Source organism: Cryptotermes secundus, unplaced genomic scaffold (assembly GCF_002891405.2).
Source record: "Cryptotermes secundus unplaced genomic scaffold, Csec_1.0 scaffold3651, whole genome shotgun sequence".
In the NCBI taxonomy this organism is placed as follows: domain Eukaryota; kingdom Metazoa; phylum Arthropoda; class Insecta; order Blattodea; family Kalotermitidae; genus Cryptotermes; species Cryptotermes secundus.
Genome location: NW_019728599.1, coordinates 28990 through 53720, shown reverse-complemented (window position 1 = coordinate 53720; position 24731 = coordinate 28990). Strand labels below are relative to the sequence as shown.

The window sequence follows — 24731 nt, the reverse complement described above, 5'->3', positions numbered from 1 at the left end:
TCCAGTAATGCTTCCTGGTATGGCAGAGACTTTGCAATATGTGTCTACTACCTATGACAAATCCATAAATCATTACTTTATGCAGTAATTTCAATAAAAATAAAGAACACTTACACTTATCAAATTCATAATGTTGGAGGACAAAGGCTGATATATATCACTACTGCTGGTTACAGCAGCAATAAAATTTAAACAAAGTCTCAGCAACTTCACAAACTCAAAATGCAGATCTTCCCAATTACAGCGATTCTAAAACAAGAAACATTTATTACAATCAATTATGCATGCCTCTTTAATTCTCTGCTATTCATACAGGAAATGGTCATTCATTCTGGTAAAAATACATGTTTATAAAGTTCTTTGATGGAAAAAGCTGTCATCTATATGTATATTCACACTGCCCAAGGTCAGAATCTATGAGATTATTCCTATTATCACTTACAGCAGTCATTCACACCGTGGCACTCCGGGTTCGATCAAATGGGATTTGTGGTGGACAAAATGGCACTGGGGCTAGTTTTTTCCGAGTACTTCGGTATCCCCTGCCAATCTTCATTCCATCAAATTTTCCATCATCATAATCACCCGGAGCAGGTACAATAGGCCAATCAGTGGCTGCCATGCCAGGTGGACCCAGCTGGACTCAACCCCCCACTAAGTGAATTACAGCAGTCATTTTCATACTGAAGACAGACATAAGCAAAACTGGCAATGTAGTTCTGATTAGTTCCTTATGCATGTAGAGTGGGCAGCATTGCTCCAACTTCTGATTTAATAAACTTTGCCTACATCATTTGTGTTCCTTTCTGTTCCCTTCAACTTACTATATTCATTTGAAACTATGCGAGTGATTTTATGTGTTTATTACTCTAATCATGCATAACTGCATATATGACAGATGACTTACTGCTCCCCTCATGGCACAGCTGACATATGTGATACTATTTTAGGTCATACTCTATGTATATGAACCAAATTTAATATCATTATTACAACAACTTACAACATAATTGTCTTTGTGGAAAATATATGTAATCCTTAAACCGTTGGAATTAGAGGATATAAACAGATATATACACCAAATATGAAGATCTGTTGAACTGCTGAAGTACTAGAAAGAAACATAGAAATCATCCTTCAAATACAAGTTCCTAAACTCATATTTTACTCTACATTTGTCAACATTCTGAACGTTCTTTAAATGTTGGTCAAAATGTATGCCTGTGGGAAGCCAGAACTAGGAACTGAGATTAGGTATATTAATGTGTACTCACCCCATTTTTATACCTCCTACTACCTCATTAAAATTTTCTGGCTGCTAACTTCAGTCTATCAATTAAAACATTTTCCATCAGTATTCATTATTTAGAACCAAATTAGAATGTTGAAAATGTAATAAAACAGACTTACATCCTCTTCACAAATGTGGAGCAGACAGTTCATAACACAAGTAACACCTTTCACACCAACAACAGAATTCTGTAAGGCAAAAAAGATAAAAGCAATTACAAAGGCAAAACTAAATGAATTCGTATTGATATGTATTCTACAAACCTAAAGTCCATAAGTAAGCATTTGTTATTTATCAACAACTCATGCAAAGTAAGACAAAACTGGTTTCAGACAAGCGCCTTTCATTTACTGTGCATTTTGGTGGAATAGAGAGCAGCACACATTAAATGGAGAGGGGATGTAATGAAAAAACCTTACAAGAATATGTAATTAAATTCTGAATATATTGCCAATAATGTAAATTTAGGAGCTTTACACATTCCATTTATACTTTCTCTGTATTAGTACTGAAAATGTTACATTCTAATCATGAGCTATTTATAAAACTTAGGTGCTGCATCATGTTAAAAATTTACTACATAATATTTAAGTATCCTGTTGCACTATACACTTCTATATGTAATAATACAAATGCCGTTGTGAATGCAACAATTTATTTGGTTGTAGTTCTTTGTCTTTTCTTCCTCTACACCGCATGTTTCAGCCGTAACTGGCCATCATCATGTGTATTTTAAAACTGGAATTCTAAAATCAAATTGACGAGCGTATGTTGGCGAGATTTTAAACAAAACTGACAGGCTGGTGTTTTAGATTTTGGATTGTGTGCAGTGTGACAGCTACGTAGTGAAAAATACACCTGATGATGGCCAGTTACGGCTGAAACATGCGGTGTAGAGGAAGAAAAGACAAAGAATTACAACCAAATAAATTGCTGCATTCACGACGGCATTTGTATTATTATATTCAAAATTTACTTAGTGTTCAAGAGTGAAATCCGCACCTTTTCATTCTTTTCAGCTTTTGTCAGCACAGAGCAACAGAAATGAAGGAATTCTTGTGGCATCATGCCATGAAGGTACTAAAGATAGAGATACTTACTGAAGCTAGAGTAGTCTTCTCCAAAATCTTCCTTAGTGACTGTATAATATCTGGACTTATAGCAAAACTACCATTAAGAATGGTGTTCACAAATGCCTGATCATCTTCAGCAAAATCTGATGATTTTAAACTGTCAAATGCTGCATTATTACACAACATTGCTGGTTTCTCTGCCTATAAAGACACACAAATAAATAACCAAATTAGCAAACAGATCTATATAGAAACTGTCACATTTTAAAACTAACGTTAATACATTTACCTTATACAACTTAACACTAATAAATTGAGGTACTCCACTGAGGTCTCAAATGTTATAGTTTTTTAATTATATCTGTTTGATATGCAATAAGTAATAAAATTGGTTTTTTCTTCCCAGAACATGCCTTGGGGCATGTGTGCATACATGTATGCCTCACATGTCCTCATGAGCATTAAAACTCACCTTACACTTCTGCAATGAAACTATTATGTTTGGAGTTTATACGCACAGCTTCCTAATGACAGGACAAACAAAAATGAACTATATAATAAATCTGGTCCTAAAAATAAAATTATAACAAAAGTCAGACTAATAATAATATATTTTATTTTATGTGAACTGCCTCATCCCCTTCTTGGGTTAAAACATTATAAAGCATTAAAGCATCCATCCCCCAGTTATGATATACCAGTACAAGGGAAGAAACTAGGCACAGAACTATCCCAAAACCTAATTAACTGGTAACTATGAACTTCACCATTACACATGACATGAGACTGACAGTACTAATCAATGAAAAAGTCAGTGACATAAACCCTAATAATGTAAACGCACTAAACAAAACCACATTCCCATACTAACCTAATCGATCAATACAATGACAATTTCCCTCAGTTCCAAATTTCGCTGGTGTATACTGGCAAAGTGAAACACCTATCATCCTGGCTTTAACATGTTAACTGGAGAGGGAAGTAGCCATGTTCTTATATAAACTTAGATCAGTACCCAAATGTTGGCAACAATTCATCAATTTCTCAGATTGCTTAGCACATTCTAATATTTAAGAAGGCATGAACAATTAACTACCAGTATCAAGATTTAAATGAGTAATTTTAACCCATTACTTTGTTTTGTTTCATAATTTGTTTTCATAATATTAACCCATTACTTTATACTGACGATTTTCTCATGGTACATGCTCACTGTTATTAATATATTTGACCTTACAAATTTCTGCAGCTGCTGCTTTTTTATTAGAATTAACGACGCTTTCAGTGCCGAGAACCTACAGTGTCAGCCTGCTCATGCTACTATTACTACTATTACGAACTTCGACAAAACACATATTTGTGACTGAAATTGCGGGAATGCACAACATTCAACGTTCCCTGAATATCATACCTAGAAAGCACGGAATCTATTACGTACTGTCAAACCACCAAAATTATATATTCAAACCCACTATAGTAATATCGCATTACCATTGTTAAACCAGGGGTAAGTATCAAATATAAAACTACTTTGGTGCTATATACTCTGTGTCGTATGGCCAATAAAGTAAAAATTACGCCGATGTTAGAAATAACACGACAGCTGGAATGCTATAATAATGACACCAAAAAATTGCTTCCTTATTCGCGCTCGCGCGCCTCATGCAGCTCATGCAGGTCTGCGGACACATGTGCTGTCCTGCGGCCGGCGCAGGAAGTACGACGGAGAGGTTTTAGTTCCCTCAACATATTTCAGTGACATTACTCATAGATGGCTGAAAAATCGAAATTTTAGTTTCGAACCTTCTCAGTAGCTGGTGTTGGGGACAATGTTGAAAGTTAAATGTCAAAATACAGCTTAAGTGTGAATTCCGATGGGCACGGAAAAGATAACAAATAGGTCAAATAGGTTGAGGTCTCTTAATGAAAGTTCGAAGTTTGTAAGCGGTTAATGACAATAATTTCCAATCACGCCTCTCTTTCTAAAGGAAATGTCTGTAAGTTGTGGATTTCACGTGAATAATATTAGTCATAAACGGAGATAGTGAAAGATAGGTTAAGTTTTAATAACTGCTATATGCTTATGAAATTGGTTAAGTTTTAATAACTGCTATATGCTTATGAAATTACTTGCATAGACAGTTTTCCTAGAACTGACGTGCTGGAGAATGCTCTACAGAAAATATGATCGTGTCAACTTGTCGACGTTCAACGAGTTTGCTTTCTGCTTAAAAACGTTCTTGGCACCTGCGAAGGAAAGGTGGCATTGTGTTACTGTAGTATATAATCATATGTTTGATTCTTATGTTGACGGTACATAATTTGAATAATTTAAGGCATTGTTGAATAAATGGATAATATATCAAAATTAATCCTTATGTTGGTACTGCAATAGGCTTTGGGCTTGTAGTGCTATTTCTTTAACTAACTACATTTCGAGAAGTGAAAAGCCAATAAAAAATATTTGGCAGTAGAAGGGAACTTGTTTTCTATTCACCATATAATATAGACTCGTGTATCAGTGGGAATTAAAGACTGAGATATAATAAACTACAGAGGTTAACTGCTGTCATTTCGATATAAATATGTAATATTATGTAATACATAATTGTATTTGCAAAATCTCATTATATTTGTAGTATATATTATGTGTTAGAAACCACTGTGTATTGTTACCATATTTTAAGTGCATTCACCACCTGTATCAAAGTAAAATTTTTAAGTTAAATAATATTTATTGTTTGAAACTACACCATGTACAGTGAGGAATTCACTAAGTACAGTTTTTTAGTGATGCGTTTCCAAAGTTATCTGTCAAAGGCACTTTTTTTATATAATTTGCAACTTTTCATCACTGCCTGATTTTTCAAAAGAAAATTAAAGCATGCTCTCTCTTGAAATAAATGTGATTCATATGAACAACTGTGTTACTACTAACAAATTAAAAATGACAGAAGCCCAAAAGTAATATAATATGCGTTTGTGTAAATAATTCTCCTGTCAGAGAAATGTATTGGAAATATAACTAGGCCAACAGCAGTTTAGGTTTGCCTCCTAATCATTTTGTTAGCCTGACTTTTCCTTGAAGAAAATACTTCATATTTTCCTGGTGAAATATGATCGTGAGTTGTATCATATCCACTTTTTTTAATGACAAAAATTAAATAAGGGGACTGCAACCAAGAAATGAGAAAATGATGTTTGATACACAGCACATTGTGTTACCTGTTAAGATATATTAAAGGTCAATGTTTTTGTCAAGAGATTATAGAAGTATCATCATGGTAACGTAGTTGATGGAGGTACATGCTACAAGCGGGAAGTTCGCAAGTTCGAGTCTCAAAGTAGATTTTCTTCAATTGACCTAAACCTTTCAGCTACACTATCGCCCTGGGAGTCAACTCAGTCTCTAACAGAAATGAGTACCAGGAATCTTCTTGGGGGTAAAGGGCGGGAGGTGCGTAAGGCTGACAACCTCACCGCCAACTGTGAGCTGATTGTCTAGATAATGTGGGACCCTTAACGTCTCACAATCCTATGGGCCTCCATGGCCTGTTACAGGGATAGCTTTAAGTTTTTTTACCATATTTTTTTTTAGACAGAATAAACTAGGAGCCAGGCTAGCACAGTCGGTATAGTGACTAGTCACTGGCTGGACGACCAAGGGGTCAGAGTTCAAGTCTCGGTGGGGCCAAGAATTTTCTCTACTACACGTCATCCAGGCCGGCACTAGGATCCGCCCAACTTCCTATCCAATGGGTACCGAGGGCTCTTTCCCTGGGGCATGAAGCTGACCACTCACCTTCAGCTAGTGCTGAGGTCAAGAAAATGTGGATCTATACATAATTCCCCCATATGCCTTCACGGCTTAGTGCTTAATTAGTTAAGCACAGGGACAACTTTACCTTACCTTTACTTTTATTTTACCATTATTGCCTTGTGACTTCTGAGTATTGGTACCTCTTTGTAAATAAGACAAAATGAAGAGTATGATCTTCTGGGTTGTAACCTCAAATCCATCATAATAAAGATTTTTTCTTTTTGTACTTACATTAACCCTCTGCTGCATCAGCTTATGTTGAAATTTTCTGGGTCCCTTGGACCCTGCTTTTTAAAGGACCTTGTATATATGAATTAAATATTTGATATGAGATTGTGAACATTTTCAAGTACTGAGCCCAGTGCTGCGATCATGGATGTGAGACATGGCAAGTCATCCATGATATATGTAAAACATTTAAAAAGTTTTGTAAATCAATGCCTCCATAGTATATTAGAGATGAGATGGCCAGTTATAACAAATGATGAACTATGGAAACAGAGAAATGAAATAAAAGTAACTGAACAGATAAGGAGGATGAGGTTGGCAGGGCATGTAGCATGAATGGGGGGAAGAGGAATGCATACAGGATATTGGTGGGAAAGCCAAGGTGTAGGTGGGTGGACAGTATTAAAATGGATCTTAGAGAGATAGGATGGCATGGGTTGGATTGATCTGGTTCAGGATAGGGACCAGTGGAGGGCTCTTGTGAATATTGTAATGAACCTTTGGGTTCCATAAAATGCTGGGAAATTCTTCAGTGGCTGCAGATTTGGCTTCTCCTCAAGAAGGGCTGAGCTCCATAAGTAAGAACAGATAACCAGACATAAATGGAAATAGATCGGCCACTCTTCAAAAGGAAATTGCAATTGAGAAGGAAGCTGTGGAGTGGAAACCACAAGGACAAAAGAAAAGGCTAAAGAGGAGTTAACAGAGAACAATATGAGTGGAAGCCTTGCAGAGAAATTATATAACTCGTGAAGAATCGTGTGAGATGGCGACACTTTGTTAATGCCCTATGCTCGAAGGACCTAAGAATGATGACAGTGATGGCTGTCACTTAATAAAAATGGCTTCTGTTAAATGTGTATAACTTAAACAACAATCACAGTTCACTGACAGGATTTCATGATCTGTGGGAATAGTGATTCCTTACCATTGTGCTGTCCTTGAACTGCTAGGTACATATTCATTTAAAAAAGTTAATACATTTGAAATTACTATTCAGTATTAAATAACTAAGAATAGCTAAGATTGACTGTTGGCTTGCAAGTCAAAATGGCTGACTGCCCATTAGTAAATCAAATAGACAGAGACATTAGCAATCCAGGTGAAGTAAAAGTGGACCACATGGTTCTGTTGAAAAAAGCTTGGCACTGAGCGATGCCCACATGCAGCAGTTGTTAAACTCTGAATGCAATTTCCACCACGATAAATTGTCAGGAATTTCTTTTATAGCACAGGCATTAATGTTAATGGCTGTCAAGAAAGAGAACAGTTAAGCAACATGTAAAAAAAAAAATAATAATGGTGACTCTGGCGCTCTTCTTCTTGCAGGTTATCTCAATGCTTCTGTTTCATCCACAGCGTAGTTTCTCCTTTCCCTTATTCACACAGCTGAGGTCTCTCGGACCTGTTCTGTTATCAGGGAAATGAGTTATGAAAACACCTTCATCTAGGTCTGCCTACTTCTCTCCTTCTGGTGGTTTGCATTGCAGAATCTCAAAGTCTTCCTTCTTTCACTTTCTTTAACCCGTATGTTGATATCATTCTGACTTCTGGTCTCCTGTCCCCCCCCATTTACACTCATTTTAGTTGCTTCAATTTTCTCTCTCCAATCTTTTGGTAACTCAGGTTTACATCAGTCAGGATAGGAACAGCCATAACCGTGCACTTCATGTATTGTGCTACCTCCATGTCCTCATTTCTGCCCCCAAACTCTGGAAATTTATGAACTCTGTATTAATCTTTCCATCCTGCTGACACTGTAATCCAAATAAAATTGTCGCTTGTCCCATTATTTTATCATTGATTATAATTTTTATTCTTATATGTTTACCTACAAAAGGCAATGCTTTGGTTACAGTGTACTTGTTTATTTACAAGCTTGTTTAACCCACCAAAAGCTACTTGTTGACTGTCATTATTTGCTAAAACTGACTTGGTCATCAGTTTATAAGAGTGTATTTGAAATCAAATTACATATTTTTAAATTCACAGCTACTTTAACTTTCCATTCTGCAGAGAACCTAGGATCCAATTTAAATAGGATTTATAATTCAGGATGTCAGTAGGTTCTGCAGTCAGAGGTAGCATGAGAACCATTCAGAGTGTGTATATGTTCTTAGGCATGATAATTTACTTTCCAGAAAGGTGGTGACATCCATGCAGTGACATCATGCCTCCCTGTAAACAGCCAAGAAGCCTTTTCCAGGCCACCTTAACACATGTCAAAGAACTACTGGATCTCTCATGTAGAAACATAGAGAAAACTTATGGGAATTACGATAAGAGTGACTGTCGACAGCAGGTGCTAATACTTCAGGAGTACCTCCTGTCGAACATACCAAGCATGATTCTGGATGAACTGATTGAAGTGGAGACTGCTGGAAGCCACACGAAACAAGATCTTCGAATCCCTCTAGCACTCTATATGCATAGGAATATGAGGAAGTTCAGTGTTTGCACCTGGTCAGTATACCCTAAATTTGACTTTCATTCAGAGTTTTTGGTTGAACGTCTAATACAGATGCATAACTTGGTGGTGCTGGTTTTATATCGCGTATGTACAGATGACATTCTGGAAGCTGTAGGAACAAACTGTCACAGACTGGAGGAGATAAACATTGTATCAAAGTTGGGACTGGTATACACCACAAATGAGATGGATAAAGCTTTCAATGCGCTCAAGTTGAAGTTTTTCGTTTCAGATGTAGGACTGTTTTACTTGCGCAATTGCAGGCTTCTCAGGAAGGTGACAATGAATAGGATTCTTCGTAGCCATTCAGGTGGATGTATGATGACTGTAGCAGGGATAAGGGCTCTAGTAAAGTCGTTGCCATACCTCCAGAACATAACATATGATGACATGGGCCTAGTGATTTCTGAGCAGATGGAGGATGTGCAGCAGCTGCAGCTCACACATCTCTGTGATTTTCACCCAAGACCGACAAACATTGTGGCAGCAGCACAACTCTGTTGCAGCCTACAGCATCTTTGTCTGCATTTCCCCAACCAATCCACTGTCTGCACTGCCAAAGAGATACTGGAGTCATTGGCCAATAGCAGCCTCAGAGTACCCATTCTTGAACTCATCCATTTTCCATTCTGCATTGAAATGGCTCGTTTACTGGAAAGGAAGGGAAATTTTCTGAGGAGCCTCCAAGTTGAAAGTACAGATTATATCTCTCTGAGGGCAGTGCATCTCATTGGTCAGACATGCCTGAGCCTCAGAAACTTGCAGCTGAAGCAGCCATTGAGAGATGTCAATCAGTCAAGCAGCCTTGAAACCTACAAGCTGTTTCACACACAGCATATTTTCCACAACCTTCATTGTCTACACCTGGATGGATGGAATTGGAACCTAGCAGAAGTTTTGCCACTGTGTCTGCTGCAAGCCAAACACCTGGAAACACTCTTTGTAACAGACATGTTCTCCCAGAAGGACCAAGATGATGTTATGGCTAATATTATCAGCACAAACCCCCTGCAGGAATTGAAAGAAATTCACATGCACACAAGGCAGATATCCATAGCCACAATTCGCTACTTAATTGAACACTGCCCCAAACTAACAGTAATGTCTGTTGTGGAGAGTGCCAACATTACATCTGTGCAAGTTAAGGAACTTCGTTATGAGGTTCATCAGAAAAACCTTGATCTGACAATTACTTTAGTGGAGGCTGAACCACTTGGTTAGATGTTACATGTGACCATTTAACTCAATGTACAAACTTTGCATTCCTGAATGTTGTGTCAATTCTGAAGCATAATATATACCATTATTGTTACCGAACAAGTTTACCAATACTTTAAACTGTTTTACAAAGATGATTATACCAGTGCTGAAGAACTTAACCAATTGTTTCATAAACCTTTGTAAATACATAATAAAAACAATGCTAATTTGCTTCTTTGCTCAACCCTCTTTATCTCCATACTGAGATGCAGTTTAAAATGTCTGAATTTTGGATGAAGAAGACTGGAAAACATATACTACTCTGCTACTCATGGTATATTTCAGTGATTATGAAGAACATGATCTGGATTTTAATGCCGGGGAAAGCCTGATGTTTTGGAGGAACATGCTGCCCATTTCATTGCAAGTAAGAAACCAACAGTAAACAGGCTTGCCACCTCTTATTGCTGCTTTCTTGCTTGGTATACTCATTCATCTTGAAGGTGGAAACGACATATTCCTCTGAAATGTTGGCACACTTCTACTGAATTACATTCAGAAAACAGGACTTTCAATATGCTTCTCAGTTTCAAGTTAGATCTATGACCATAACACATGCCTAAAATGGAGGAAACCAGGAAACAAAAATTAAGAAGAAAAAATGCCCCAACCAACTTCAAATTTAAAACAAATACAAGCACAACATTTAATAGGAAATAAAGAGTAATGTTGGCTCATAGCGGCCTCTGTAGGCTAGGGGTAACGTTCCCACCTCATGACTCAAGGTACGTGGGTTCAAACCCGGCAGAGGTTGTGGAATTTTTAAGGGCAGAAATATTCAGGGAACAAGTCCTCCAGGAGGGACTTTAAGCCATGGGTCCCGTGTCATAGATTTACAGCACGTAAAAGATCCTCATGTCTCTAGGAGACCTCTCAGCTAAATTAGGTAAAAAGTTTCCCGCCCAAGTAGTTTCCAAAGCCTCCGGTAGATGAGGAAGCATCAGGTACCGCAGCCAGCCTTGCTGGCTGAACGGGGCTGATAGCAAGCACCAGTACCTGCAGGGTATGGAGACTGGTAGAATATCAAAGGGGGACGTACAATAGACTATTAGTCGCGGTGCATGGGGAAACCCACCCCCTCCAATAATAATAATAATGTGGGCTCATTACTTGTTGCAAGTGGGTCCATTGTCACTTCAGCATGGCATATTCAGACTGCAGATGTCGAGGGCGGCTGCAAATATATTGAAGGAACGGTTTTGAACAGCCAGCAAGTAGCCCTGTAGGTTGGAGATTAGGTTATCAACCCTTTGCTACAAAAATGAAAATGTTATAAGAGCCTCATAATTGCACGCACATTTTAGGCATGCCTTAAACAACAGAAAAAGGACTTAAGAATTGAGCAGGTCATTGAAGTCCTTATCAAAAGAATTAATGAAGGAGGTAATGTGGGTGGGATATTTGTGACATTGGAACAGAATAAGAATATGCATTTTTATGTGGAAATAAAGGTGTTCATATCAAGGGAAGTATGATGGGTGCAAAAGCATATGTGGGGCAAATGAGATATGAATATAAAGTTTTAAAGAGAAAACCACAAGGGAAGAAACCACTTGGGTACTGGGGTGTAGCCTGGATGATAATATTGTCATATATTAGGGGTTTGCGTGACTTATAAAACAAATTTTGGATTTTATGATCAAATTTATTGGACATTTATACAACGTGTTGTTAACATTTCAGAAACCACTATCTTCAACTGGACACACTCGACTTCTGCTCACACTACTCCTCCAACTGAACTGTCAGTTCAAGTCAAAAGTCACATTGTGAGTGATGGTCAGTCAGTCAGTCAGTCAGTCTGTCTTGGTGTCCAGCCCCATCTGGAGCTCATGACCAGATATTTATTACTGAGAGTTACAGCCTTATTTATGTGGGGCACCCTCTCTGATGAGGACGGGTCTGTCTTTTGTCACAATGTAAAAGATGTTTACATTGTTAAAAATGTATATACAATATATACAGGGCCTCTGTCAGTCCAGGCTCTGTACAACAGATTTTGCCCTATTTCTAGTAGCTTCTGCTATAACGGCAGTCTAGTTACTTGAACGGTTGTGTGCTTGACCGCTGCCAAGTTTAAGCCTCTTATACTTTCTATGTCAGGCTTCGCCTTGTCCAATACTGGGAACATGTCTGTTATTGTTGCCTGCACAATTTTGTTATAATCATTCATGTAAAGAATTTTGAAAGCCATATGTAAATCGCAAACCGGTGTGCGCCTTGAAAAATTGCCAGTGGTGTGGAGAATCTTGTTTTGCAGGTGCTACAATTTCATTAGATAGGTATCTGCTGCGAATTCCCAGGCAAGACTAGTGTATGTCATTACAGATCTAATAAGAGCTTTGTGGAGGGTCAATTTAATGTTGGTGTTTAATCACGCACTTTTGAATAGGGTATACACTCTAATAAATGTCCTGCAGGCCTTGGCTTCTATCATTTCTATGTACAATCTCCATGTAACCCTCTTATCAAAGATTACACCGAGATATTTTGCACTATTTACAAATGGAATATTTTTTCCATTCAATGTAAGATGAGACAGAGAGAAGTGTATTCCCTGAGTCTTATCTTCATTAGTTTTGATATTCCAGCGCTCACACCAGTCTCCACTGAGCTGAGACCGCGCTGGAGTTTTCTAAGGACAAAACCCTCCTTGTGATCTGTCACATACAGACAAGTGTTGTCTGCAAAGAGGGCTAGATGAACACCATGTGTTTGGGGGGGGGGGGAATCATTTATGTACAAATTGAAAAGAGTAGGGGACAGGAGGGATCAAACCTTGTGGCACCCTTGCTTGCATTTCCCTTGGCACAGACATTTCATCTTCCACTGAATTTTCGTTGTGAGAGGAAAGAGTCGATGAACTTGATCAAGTTGGCTGAAGATTCCAATTTTGGGGACCTATATAGCAAGCCAGAGTGCCATGTGGTGTCAAAGGCATTTTTAATGTCCAATAACACCACAGCCATAGACATTTTATTCTTGAAATTAAGGGTCATGAGGTCCATTAGCCCCATACACATATTTATTACTGTTTGACAGTTATGGCACAGGTTGACAAATGTGACTGTAATACACGTTACATGTGTAAGAAATGGTTGTGAATCACCCACTGTAAAATGCATGTTATGGGAGTGGCACATAAACTGTACGAATGGGGACCCAAAAATAACCGGAAACGACCTGTTGTGCGCGCATGCTTTGTAGTTAAGAGTTGTGCTGCTAGGTGGTGTTAGCTGGGGGTCTCCCGCGACTGTTAGTGAGCTGGCGTCAGTCTGAGTTAAGTGGTTTGTCTGTGGTGCTCTGTTGTGTGCGTTCCTGTTTCAACCCTTTGGCAATTAGTGAGATGGCCGACCAGAAGGAACAAAGAGTGTGCGTGAAATTTTGCTTTCTGTTAGGGAAAACTGCACTTCACTCTTCAAGTCGCGGCAAACATTCACGCGGTTTTCTCTTTGGTCATCTCCGAGCAAGCGAGGAACAAATTTTGCAGACACCCGTCTCATGTGCAAACCTTCGGTTAAAATTCGCTGGACCGTGCTGCATGAGATGTTCGTTTCCTCAGAAAGTTGGTCAATGGTCTTTCGACGATCTTCATCAATTGCACGTTTGATTTTGGCAATGTTTTCGTCATTTCTTCCTGTCGAAGGACGCCCGGGGCGTGGCATGTCTTCTGTTGACATGTTGCCAGATTTGAAACGGGAAAACCACTCGTAGACCTGTGATTTCCCCAAAGCATCATCATTAAAGGCTTGCCGAAGCATCCCAACAGTCTCGGCTGCAGTTTTCCCTAACAGAAAGCAAAATTTCACGCACACTCTTTGTTCCTTCTGGTCGGCCATCTCACTAATCGCCAAAGGGTTGAAACAGGAACGCACACAACAGAGCACCACAGACAAACCACTTAACTCAGACTGACACCAGCTCACTAACAGTCGCGGGAGACCCCCAGCTAACACCACCTAGCAGCACAACTCGTAACTACAAGGCATGCGCGCGCAACAGGTCGTTTCTGGTTATTTTTGGGTCCCCCCTCGTACATGGATCCATAACTGTTCCTTCTACTAAATGCCACATTTTTGTTACTACACTTATAAATTTCGTTACAAACTGAGGCTGTAAAACAAAATTCATCAATATGCATTCACTAAAAAAAGGAATGATGTTAATTTGCTTAGCTTTAGTATACACTGTATATTAATTTTATTCTTTAATATCATGAACAGCGACATTCCTTTTTTGAGTTGCCTATTTCATACACACGTTATTTCAAGTTACATAATTTTGGGTTTTCAAAATTTTGCTGTCAGCACCAACCAAAACACAGCAGATATCTGGCATGAAAAAACCTTAAACTTTAACCTGCACAGCTGCGATCTATGACATTACATTTCCTCTCAAGCTCAGGGGAACAGGAAAACCCATGCGACAAGGTGGGGATAATGCGTGGGATGTAATTTCTCACGGGAAAGTGTGAGCTGCTCAGAATTCTGGAATGCAAATTTTCTCCAAAGACATTGGTACGACACAGTGTAGGTTACAGGACATTTATGGGCTGCTGGCCATAACAAACTACAAAAGCAAAGTGCAAATGTATTTGATGCAACAAGACATGGTAGAACAGTGGGTGCTACAAAATGATTTTTGTCGCTACAAGTATTCCTTACAAACTATATTCATTCTACTAGTTTCACTGTATTTGTGTTTCTACCCAATAAAGCAATATTAACAGCACAGAGCAGGGCATGGGTAACAGAAAATATATGAAGAGAAAGTTATGGCTTGATTATCACTGATAAACTACCTGTCTGAATTGCTTCTAGTTACATATGTAGTCTACAAGTTTCATTCGTGCGTTCTTTCTGAGTGCTCCCTCCATTTTCTTTAATATTCTTCTACCAGCTCCCCCTGTATTTTGCATCCAAGGAACAATTCACCTCTACTTCATTATCACCGCTGCAAGTGTTCAATTTAGAAAACTTCCTACTCCTGACATGGAGGTATACTTAAACTAAAACGCCTCTGGGTGTGCATGAAGCTTTCAGCATGCAACCTTACGGATGAAAAGTTGGTGAATTGAATGCAATCTCCAGTGTGATGACTTTGGTTCCTACTGTAGGCTACAAATAAAACAGGGCAAACAAAAGTGTGGTAACTTTCTGATGATGATGATGATGCAAATAAACTAGTTACCAAATGATGCCACACCCTCAAGGATGTTTCAGACAACAGGTGTCAGTACAGTGACGAGGCTACAGACTGACCAACCAGGGTTTCATTGTTGGTAGAGAAGAGAATTTTGCTTTCTGCTACTGCTTCCAACTGGCACTGGGACCCTCTTATGACTCTCATTCTATGGTAAGCTGTGGGTCCTCCCATGAGAGCAAAGCAAATATATGAAGCTGACTGTACACCTCCATCTGGTGCAAGATGAACATGTAGAACTACATACCTCCAGAGATGGCTATCTTTTCTATTTATGACATCATGGTAGTTGATAAGGAGAGTGAAATTTTCAAAGATACTTTCTATTTCGGATACTTTGCAGCTGTTTAATTAAAAAGTGAAAAATGTATAAATACAAGACAGTCATAAAATGTCTACAAACATACACAGTAAACATAAATTGTTCGCATGAAGCATTACTGAAATATCATTTCATTCACATGTATGAAATAGCAGTCTTGTATGAGAAACGGAAGCTGCAAGGATGACAACCAGTTATCACACCTGTGACCATCCAAAGGTTGATGTACCAAACTGATCTGCTCTGAAAAACCAAACATAAATCCATTTTGTAAGATCTATCTAATCCCTGTAAAATGTAGTGGAACTTGGTTATTATACTAATAACACTGTCTACTTCCTGAACACCATTTTGTCATTGACCTCAATCGAAATTATATCAATACAGAACTTTAGTAACTTGTTTCTTGAATTTTACAAATTCACCAAACAGCCATATAGTTCTCATGAATCAACTTTCCACTTACATCATTTCTTATTAAAGTGATTAAAAGTTTGGTAAGCACAGAAAGCATATTTTGGTCATAGCATGGTTAGTTTGAATTCAAAACGCTCTGAACAGGCTGAGTATTGGAATTATTTAGCATTAACACATGGGCAGTCAAATGAGATTTTGAATAGTGTTGGCTCAGGATAGAAAAGACCTTCTGATCTTCCTTGAAAGGTTAATGGAACCCACTTGAGGTAGAGGATCCATAAACAAAATTTCATGTATTCTGACAGAGAAAGAATGGCCACTGCAATGAAAACTCACTACAGTGAAACTTGTTTCAAATACAAATCTGCGTTACCCTATTGCTGGCAATGGCAGCTTCCGTGCATTCATTTAGAACCTGTAGCCGGTGACATTTAAATACCCAGTTTAAAGGGGCACGGGAAAAAATTAATGAGTTCAATTCTTGTGTAAAAATTGCCATGCATAGTAAATGAAGTACCTGACTGTAGACAGTATGACTTCACACTGCTATTAAGCAGAGACCTTACTACTGAACTATAAAACTAGCATTTGTGAGATACTGAAGAGTTAAAATATTATGATGCTATTGTAGGGAGATGTCTATGGCCAAATTTAAAGTGTTAACAGGTAGCCACTTTCCACATAAACAGTAGCACCACCACAGACAGAATTTTAAGAGTTCAGTGATAACCTGAAAATGCAATATGTGTTCCATACCACATGGTACACGTTGATACAAGACTCAGAAAAGCATGCCCAGCTATTCCAGATGACAATGCCATTATATGATGCAGTCATACTCTTAGGAAATGCATGAAAACGATAGAAAATGTTTAAAAACAAAATTCTCAAGTCTAATGAACCTGAATTTTATCAGCTGCACCTGCTACATTGGCTTTACAGTAATTTTATGTTGTAACAAGAAGAAATTATATTACCTGCAATTTTCAAACCCATTTTCTGATAACTGTCCTCTGTCTTATGTAACCAGATACTGGAAAAGATATCACCCTCCCTTCAATCAATCGACTGATTGCAGAACTTCCCCTCCAACCCAGATATAAAATGTACTGTGGAGTATCTACACCGTGCAATTACTGAGCCACAGAAATCTGCAAACATGGTGATTACCCCATAATAAGGAAAGAGGTGTTTTCTCAGTGCCATGCCGTGCCACAGTAAAGATATCTCTACAGCAGCTAATTGACAAGTTGCTGGGCAATGCCTCTGTAGACACAATGATTACGCAACAGGGGAGCAAGCTGTGTTTTCCACGTGTCTGTTTGAGGGTTTAATAGGAGAGACTGGAATTCCCAAGAAGTTAGTGATTCAGTCAGTTCTCAGTGCGAGACAGCCACGGGAGGTTCGTACGGAAGGCTTTTTGAGTGTGTTAGTCAGTGATAGTGAGTGACAGCTGAGAAGTCAGCCAGTGAAGACTTACTGTGCGAACTGAAGGCTTTATTTGGAGTGTGTGATTCAGTGAGACTGAAGAGATTCATGTGGAGATATTTTGCATTGTGTAGAGCAGCAATAGTGTAATAATTAATTCTAGTTACAACTGTAGGTTATTAATAAATCCAATTACCAATCTGAACCCTGTCTATAGTCACTAATACACATGATAGTACTGTTATCTAACCAAGGTCTTGCTTCCTATCACGAGATCTTCGGCCTTAAAACACTGATAATGTTTTAATTTGTAAGAGTATGAACACACTACTGAATCACTTCAAACAGTCTAGAAACTTAATTTCCACCAAAGAAAATATTTTTTATCAAGACAAGTTTATGTTTTTTGTTCTTTAAAAACAAATATTAATGACAAAGAACCCGACATTTGAAACTTTTTTGACCACATACGAACAAGCAGAGTTGAAACTGTGACACCAAGAAATATTATCCACACGAGTATTCCATCGTCAGGTATGTCCTATTAGAAATAAAATTAACAAAATAACCATACTGAAAACAAATGTTTAATTAACAATACTGAATCTATGTGCTGTACACAGATGTTTAGCACAATCTCTTCATCTGGTACTCTCTGATGCATGAAATTTTATACCAGACAACTCCACCCTGCTCAAACCACTGTCTCCCTCCTCCTTTAGTTTCTGGCACATGCATGAACTTGTGCACTCATGGCATCTCAAAGGCGGTCTGCATGCCAGCATGTTTGGTCCAACCTTCTCTCCGGGTTTTCCATGAAGTGTGGACACCATAACTTTATTACATTACAGTAGGAAGTCTTAGTTCAACTGTACCATCATGGTCTCATCTTTTGTGTGCAAATTATATAAAATGCACAAAACTTCAAATATGCATATGCAGTAGGAAGAACAGCTTTCATGAACTTCTTTTTTTGTTGGTGAGTAGTATTGCACCCTCTGATCAGTCAATTCCACATGTATGTGGTGAAGTCAGGGATAATACCTGATTTCCATCTTTCCTGTCAATTTCTTAGTTCTCAGAATTTTTGCAGGCCTCATGTGATGACATTTCCATATAAGAAAAAGAAAAGTGTCTCTTTTGTTGAATTTCTGTGCCCATTAGGGCACCTCTGTCCAACCAAAATGTAGCATACATAAATGTTTCACTGTAAAAGGCTAAGACACTATTATATTGTATTATAATAGTTAAACTGCCACATGTGCTGTCTATTATGAAGTATGACTCCAAGGAGTCACAATAGAATCCTTTACGAAAGCTTCCCACTGTGTACGTTTAAATTAGACCCTTTAAGATTCTTGAACAATTTAAATCTGTACCACATATCTTCGGTTTCTTAGGCATGTACTCATGAAATATGCATCTGCCTTTCCAGGCAAATATCATTTGATCAAATGAAACTTCCTTCTATGGATTACATATAGGATAGAACTTCGCACCCAAACAATAAGACCTGTCCAACCTTATAAAGATGACTGTTACAGCTATCAGGTTGTGCTCCATTTCCAATGACTGCAAAGTGTAAAAATTTAGAAAAATTAAGAAGTAAATAAAATCATTTGAAACCTGCAGTCATACCAATTCCATCAGTATATGCAAGTCACGTAATGTTTTTGTGGTCTTCGCAGCACAATCACTTGTTATCCACTTCATAAACGAGACCAAAACTCATTTCTGATGCTGCCATGTCTGAAACTTTTGTCACATAAAGGTGATGTGACCCAATGTGCTGCCTGGCATACTTGTTTAAACTTGTTTACACTTCAAAACGAGCACTGGGCCGATAAAGTGAAATTAAGTTCAAGAACCATCTTCTCCAGCTCCTGTCTGTTCTGACAATTGACAGTTATTCAGATGAATGGGAAGCTGAGTTTTTCTAGAACCAACTAAATCCAATATGGTACCATATGCTGAAACAGCTGAAAACAATTCATCCCCACAATCAATTTATGAAGGCACCATTTGAATAAAATTGTCCCATTTAAACCTATGGTTTCAAAGCATCTCTTTGATTTGGAAGTTGCTATACTTTGGATTTCTACTGGTAGCAAACATATACCAGTTCCTCATTCTTGACTCAATAATCTTGACAATATTAGGAGGGTACAAAATGTGAACTATGCAACTTTCTCCATTCCCCCCATACTCCAACTTTCTCAGGCCCTAATATTCTCCTCAGCAGTTTGTCCTAACATCATCAATATCTTCTTTTTTTTCATGTCCCACTTTGAATATTCTTTCACAATGGAGTGCCTGAGGTCACATGTACACCATACTCACTGTGAATGTGGTTCCAGTACCTCTTAGACCAGACATGTCATGATTGCACAGCTGTCCTAACCTCTTAGAATGGCCCTGGAAAAGTTACAAAACATTAGACTATCCAACCCGCAGTGTTTTCATAATACCACCAAGGTCAACAAATAGGAAAGTCACAAACAAGAAAGCAGGAACATAATTACCCATATAGCTCCAGACAAGATTCTGAGTATGATATACGGTAAATTAAGAAATGATAAGAGTGGTAATGTTCAGTTTCAAAGTCATAACTTTGCAAAGCCAAGGGTGGGGTGGGGGGACAAAGAAACAAATATATCCTGATGCAGCTGAGATTTAAGTAGCAATGTCATGTGAGCATGAAACATTATGCGAAACAACTACCTGATCTTCCTCCAAAGCCAACATATTCAAAATATTTTTTTACGATGAATGCCCAAAAATGTAAAATGGGTCTTTGATGGCTTGTCATAATCAAATAATGACACAGATGTTTTATCATCATTAGAAAGAATATATTTTCAAAGCACAATGGGATCCAAAATTAACAAGCCAGAGTTTCATTTAACACATGGGACTTTTCTTCCTTAAGGTTGCCTACTCAAGGCATGATGCCTTCATACATACTCATGACGACAAAAAAATAATTTTTGTCTTACCAAGCCTGATTTTCAACATCTTCTCACTTAAAACCCTAACATACATGATACATGAACAAACACATAAAACATGCTGTTCATGCCACAGAAAACTACACACTTCCTACCAGGTATAAAGGTGGAGCTCAGCCAGCCATTACACCCAAAGTTTAGTGTTGGGGAAGTTGGGGGGACAAGAGCCATATTACCAACAAGGTGATAAACTCTGCAATTCCAGGGGCATGCAAGACAAGGAAAGATAGCAATCAGCAGTGTTCATTCAAAAATGCAGTGGAAAAAATGTTGGAATGTTTTTACCATTAGAAGCACAAATATCTTCTACTCGTACATAACATTTATAAATTCACCCATAATAAAGACCAAATTTGTTAGTGCTCTTATGGAAATAATTTAAAATGCTGAGTTCTTTTCAACATTAAACCTGGTGACAACTGTGCTTTAAATGGTTAATAACAAAATTCTTCACATCCAGCTTATGATTAGAAAAGAAATTCCAGATATCTGGGGACTGGCACAAAATTTGTTACATTACTGCATAACAGAAGAACTAAAATCTAAATGTCACACAGTATACAGTACACTCGTGACTTCCGTCACAATGCCTGGCTCAAAACAATCCACATGATGACCTTATTAATTTAAGATAAACAGTTAAATAATTTCAATTAATATGTTTTCAGTACTTCACTGCTCAACAGTCCCTTTTCTGTGCCACTTATGGCATGCATGAAATAATTTAGAAGACTATATAGAAACTAGTTGTTACACTTCACAGCACTTGTTTTCTTTTCAGCTATTCAAGTATACAGCACAACAATTCATCAGATTTCTTGATTCCCTGATGTGAGGTGCAAATGGAGCCCAAAATGCAGTAAAAACCATTAGTGGCACTAAGCAAAAGTAACAGTGGAAATAAGTTTAACATCATGAATGTAGCAAATCAGAATATTTCAGATATTCTACTTGTCTAATTACAGTCAAATTACCACTACTTGTTGCAGAAATCTTAAGCAGCTTAACTCTAATGTTACAATTATTAGAGCAAGGAAACGAATAAGAATACACACTGAAGCAACAGCAAAAGCACAAAACAATATCTACCAAGTTAGCCTTAAATCGGTAATATGTCAAACAAGACTGATATAAACTTAACCTAAAGGAAATACGTCTTTCTGCTCACTTCACATAAAGGCAAGGTCCTCATTTACTGTTTATTAAGTGCAGAATTTCTACAATCAGAGTTCAACTGTACATCATACTTTCTCCGTTTAAAGTTTTCCTCATGTATGTGTCTGCACATATCCCTCAAAGAATCAATCATGGAATTCAATGTACTCATTAAGAAGAAAACTAAATGTACAACGGTTTTGGCTGACTCCAAAAATAGATACATGTATACACCACATGCATGTAAAAGATACCAGCTTAAATATGCAGAACCCAGGAATATATGCAACCAAAATAACAGCATGTACATCACAACACTGAAGAGCACCAATGAAAAGCGGAGTCTAAAATCACCTTGCTACTGAAAAGTAGAGGAGTAGCAGAATTACAGGGAATCCTACACGAAAATCCAAACGGGAAGATGGCTATGCCAAAGTTACCAGAGATCTACAACGTTTTGTGAAGTACTTTTGCTCAGTGGAGTGCCCACAGTGATTACACTCCATCTCCATAGGCAACTAAAAACATATGAAGATTTAACGTGAGGAAGTAACATTACCAATCTAACCAGCAGTAGAAGTCCACGGAACCTTAAGGACTGTTAGCACATTCACCAATATGAAGTTGACATTCTGAAAAGAAATAAAGTACACTCATTAAAATCCAAATAAATATATTTCAAGACACTGAAACTACACAATTACAACTTAAAGTTTATTTTTCACATACAATAGGCCAAACATCTCATGTTCCAATTTTCAATAAAAACATTTCCGCTTTACATGAATTGCACCCCAAAACCTGAATTATACAGAGGAAAGGAAAGTGTCCAAAATTCCATCTATTCATTTTCAGTATCGCAAGTTTTGTCAGCTGGTACAGCGGCGTAATATCGACCTTCACAACATGGTATATTCCAATCCTGTCGGGTTCTGCATTAACTGTATTAATGGTGGGGGGGAAACTGTTAGTCATCAGCTACGTGCAGATGACGTACTTAGGTGATACGTTTTTATCAATTTAATTTTGTTCAGTTTAAAAGTACTTTAAGCAAAAAAAGCCCCACAAACAACGGTATAATGGATACCTCCCATGGTAGCCCGCAGCATAGAATAAGTTATTTTTACCTGACTTTTCACGCATATTATGAACATTTTCTTCTTGTTTAATGTCCCCATTCTTGACCGGGTAGGTGGCAGCCAGCTTACTTTATTTTTGTGAAATAATACGTTGTGTTGTTGTGGTGATGCTGATACTCCTGTTACAACTTGGGGCTTGAAGTCCTTGTTGAGGCCGATGGAGATAACGATTCAAGAACCTTAGATCTAAAATAAACTCATTACGATGTAAGTAAAGGAATTCCTTTTAGGTAACTCACAATGGAGCATCTTCCTGTTCACTTCTAATAAGAATAACGTGATGAATGTGTATGATCACCATTCACAGAAGTGGTGGAACATACATGACACACCTGTGTTAGATGGAAACCATCATATGTGGATTCTCACTAGTGCAAAGTTTGGTGGCATCCAGATAGTGGCTACTGAATACCTTCATGTCCAGCTTCAAATATCATGTAATTACACAATTCATACAGAATTTAAATGTGTATTTGCTGTGCTAATAAACTGTGTTACAATACAAATGAGTTCTCAAAATGCAAATTACTCTACTACGTTTTCAATGGGTCCAGAATATATGCACAATATGAATACAGTGCATGCATAACCCACTCATCTGACTCCACAAGAGACACTTGCATCTGAATGTACACTCATGTTATATGGGCTCCAAACATAATTACGAGAGAACAATTTCTAAATGTCAGTTCTGCTTGAAAATATCCATGGTAATTTTCTGTTAACCCAGTGACTAATAAGAGATGTACACCCTGAGATTTATATTGTAGGAATTTCCCTGTACTTCCACAGAGAAAACCCACAGTTCTGAACAGAAATTTATATTCTCAAAATATCCCAATACCTGAAGAATGTTGATGGATTGTTACATTCAAGATTAATTTAACTTCACTCACACAGCACATACATTTAACATAATTTATGAGCTAAGTTAAAATGTTGCTCATTCAAAATACAGCAGCTTCATTCATCATTTTATGGATACTCTATACCAGGCATGTCCAACTTCAAACAGGTTGTGATCGACTTTTTAGTGTCAAAACTGCCAGTGATCTACCACCCCCTCCTATTGTTGTACTTCACTTTAAGCAAAAATATTGGTAAAAATAATATGACACATGATGTAAAAGCAACTAGTAACTGGGCTGTCTCTCTGATGTCTGCAGATTCATCCAGTTGGAGGGAGAAAGCAACACAATTGGAAACGTCTTTCAACAACTGTTCAGTTATGTTTCCACACATCATTTCTATTCGTCGCACAATGGTGCGTCTTGATAATTAAAGATCTTGAATAGTAGCTATGATCTCTTTCTTATTTTATATTACATGTGAATTTACATGCTTTTCATGTATAATTTCCTTATAGGCCTATATCAACCAAACAGTCCCTCGATCGACCGGTCAATTGCAATCGACGTGTTGGACATGCCTGCTCTAGGCCATACAACAGTATGCATATACAGGGAAATTCACAATATGAAGATCCCAGGATTCTTTTTATAATAATCCATCCATCCAGAGGAAGCACTACTGTGAGCTTTCAGATTCTATACCATGTATAGCACTCACTTAAATGAGCAAAAAAGACCAGTCAATATACATCGAGAAATGAGTTCCTGCACTTTTTTAAGTTCTTCAGAGTAGTGATTGCAATCCTGTCTAGGAGGTCCAGCTTATGATGGGTTCAGAGCTCACATACTCTCTTAACAGAGGGTTCTTTTTCTGAGTATGTAGTTCAGCTTAGAGATTACAATGTTCACAAATGGCTTCGGTCCAGTATGCCAAGGTGGACATCAATGACTACTTGCTTACTGGGTGATGGTATGACTCTGCATTCAGGGAGAGGTTAGTGTAGCTCCCCTTCCTGTATTCAGGACAACCCAAGGAACCATGTGGTCTTCTGCAGGCAGTGTTGAGC

The 24731-nt window shown here is 37.9% G+C and overlaps 2 protein-coding genes and 1 long non-coding RNA gene across 5 annotated transcripts in view; 1 reads left to right on the top strand and 2 right to left on the bottom strand.

Annotated features, from left to right (window-relative positions):
• LOC111865310 overlaps window positions 1–4036 on the bottom strand; it is a 41258-nt gene extending 37222 nt beyond the window's left edge. The window contains exons 1-4 of the mRNA XM_023853218.2: window positions 3856–4036; window positions 2392–2565; window positions 1411–1479; window positions 115–249 (exon numbers count right to left, since the gene is read on the bottom strand). Coding sequence (XP_023708986.1) covers window positions 115–249; window positions 1411–1479; window positions 2392–2565; window positions 3856–3858 — 381 coding nt within the window. The 5' untranslated portion in view covers window positions 3859–4036. The remainder of the gene's footprint in view (window positions 1–114; window positions 250–1410; window positions 1480–2391; window positions 2566–3855) is intronic.
• A 124-nt stretch (window positions 4037–4160) lies between these two features.
• LOC111865314 lies at window positions 4161–10326 on the top strand. 3 transcript variants are annotated; one of them, XM_033751773.1, is made up of 3 exons: window positions 4441–4624; window positions 6946–7365; window positions 8554–10326. In XM_033751773.1, the coding sequence occupies exon 3, from the start codon at window positions 8583–8585 to the stop codon at window positions 10101–10103; it is 1521 nt and encodes a 506-aa protein (XP_033607664.1). In that variant the 5' UTR covers window positions 4441–4624; window positions 6946–7365; window positions 8554–8582; the 3' UTR covers window positions 10104–10326. The 3 variants fall into 3 exon arrangements, with proteins under 3 accessions (XP_023708991.1, XP_033607664.1, XP_023708992.1); XM_023853223.2 differs by lacking the exons at window positions 4441–4624; window positions 6946–7365 and adding an exon at window positions 4161–4361; XM_023853224.2 differs by lacking the exon at window positions 6946–7365.
• A 4595-nt stretch (window positions 10327–14921) lies between these two features.
• Window positions 14922–23868, bottom strand: LOC111865307. Its single transcript, XR_002842965.2, has 3 exons — window positions 22234–23868; window positions 19852–19926; window positions 14922–15909 (listed from the first exon to the last, which is right to left on the bottom strand). It is a non-coding gene; the product is annotated as an uncharacterized LOC111865307 (long non-coding RNA).
• Between the last annotated feature and the right edge of the window lie 863 nt (window positions 23869–24731).

Coding starts and splice junctions, on each gene's coding strand:
- LOC111865314 (XM_023853223.2), top strand. CDS start 8,583: ATGCCTCCCTGTAAACAGCCAAGAAGCCTTTTCCAGGCCACCTTAACA.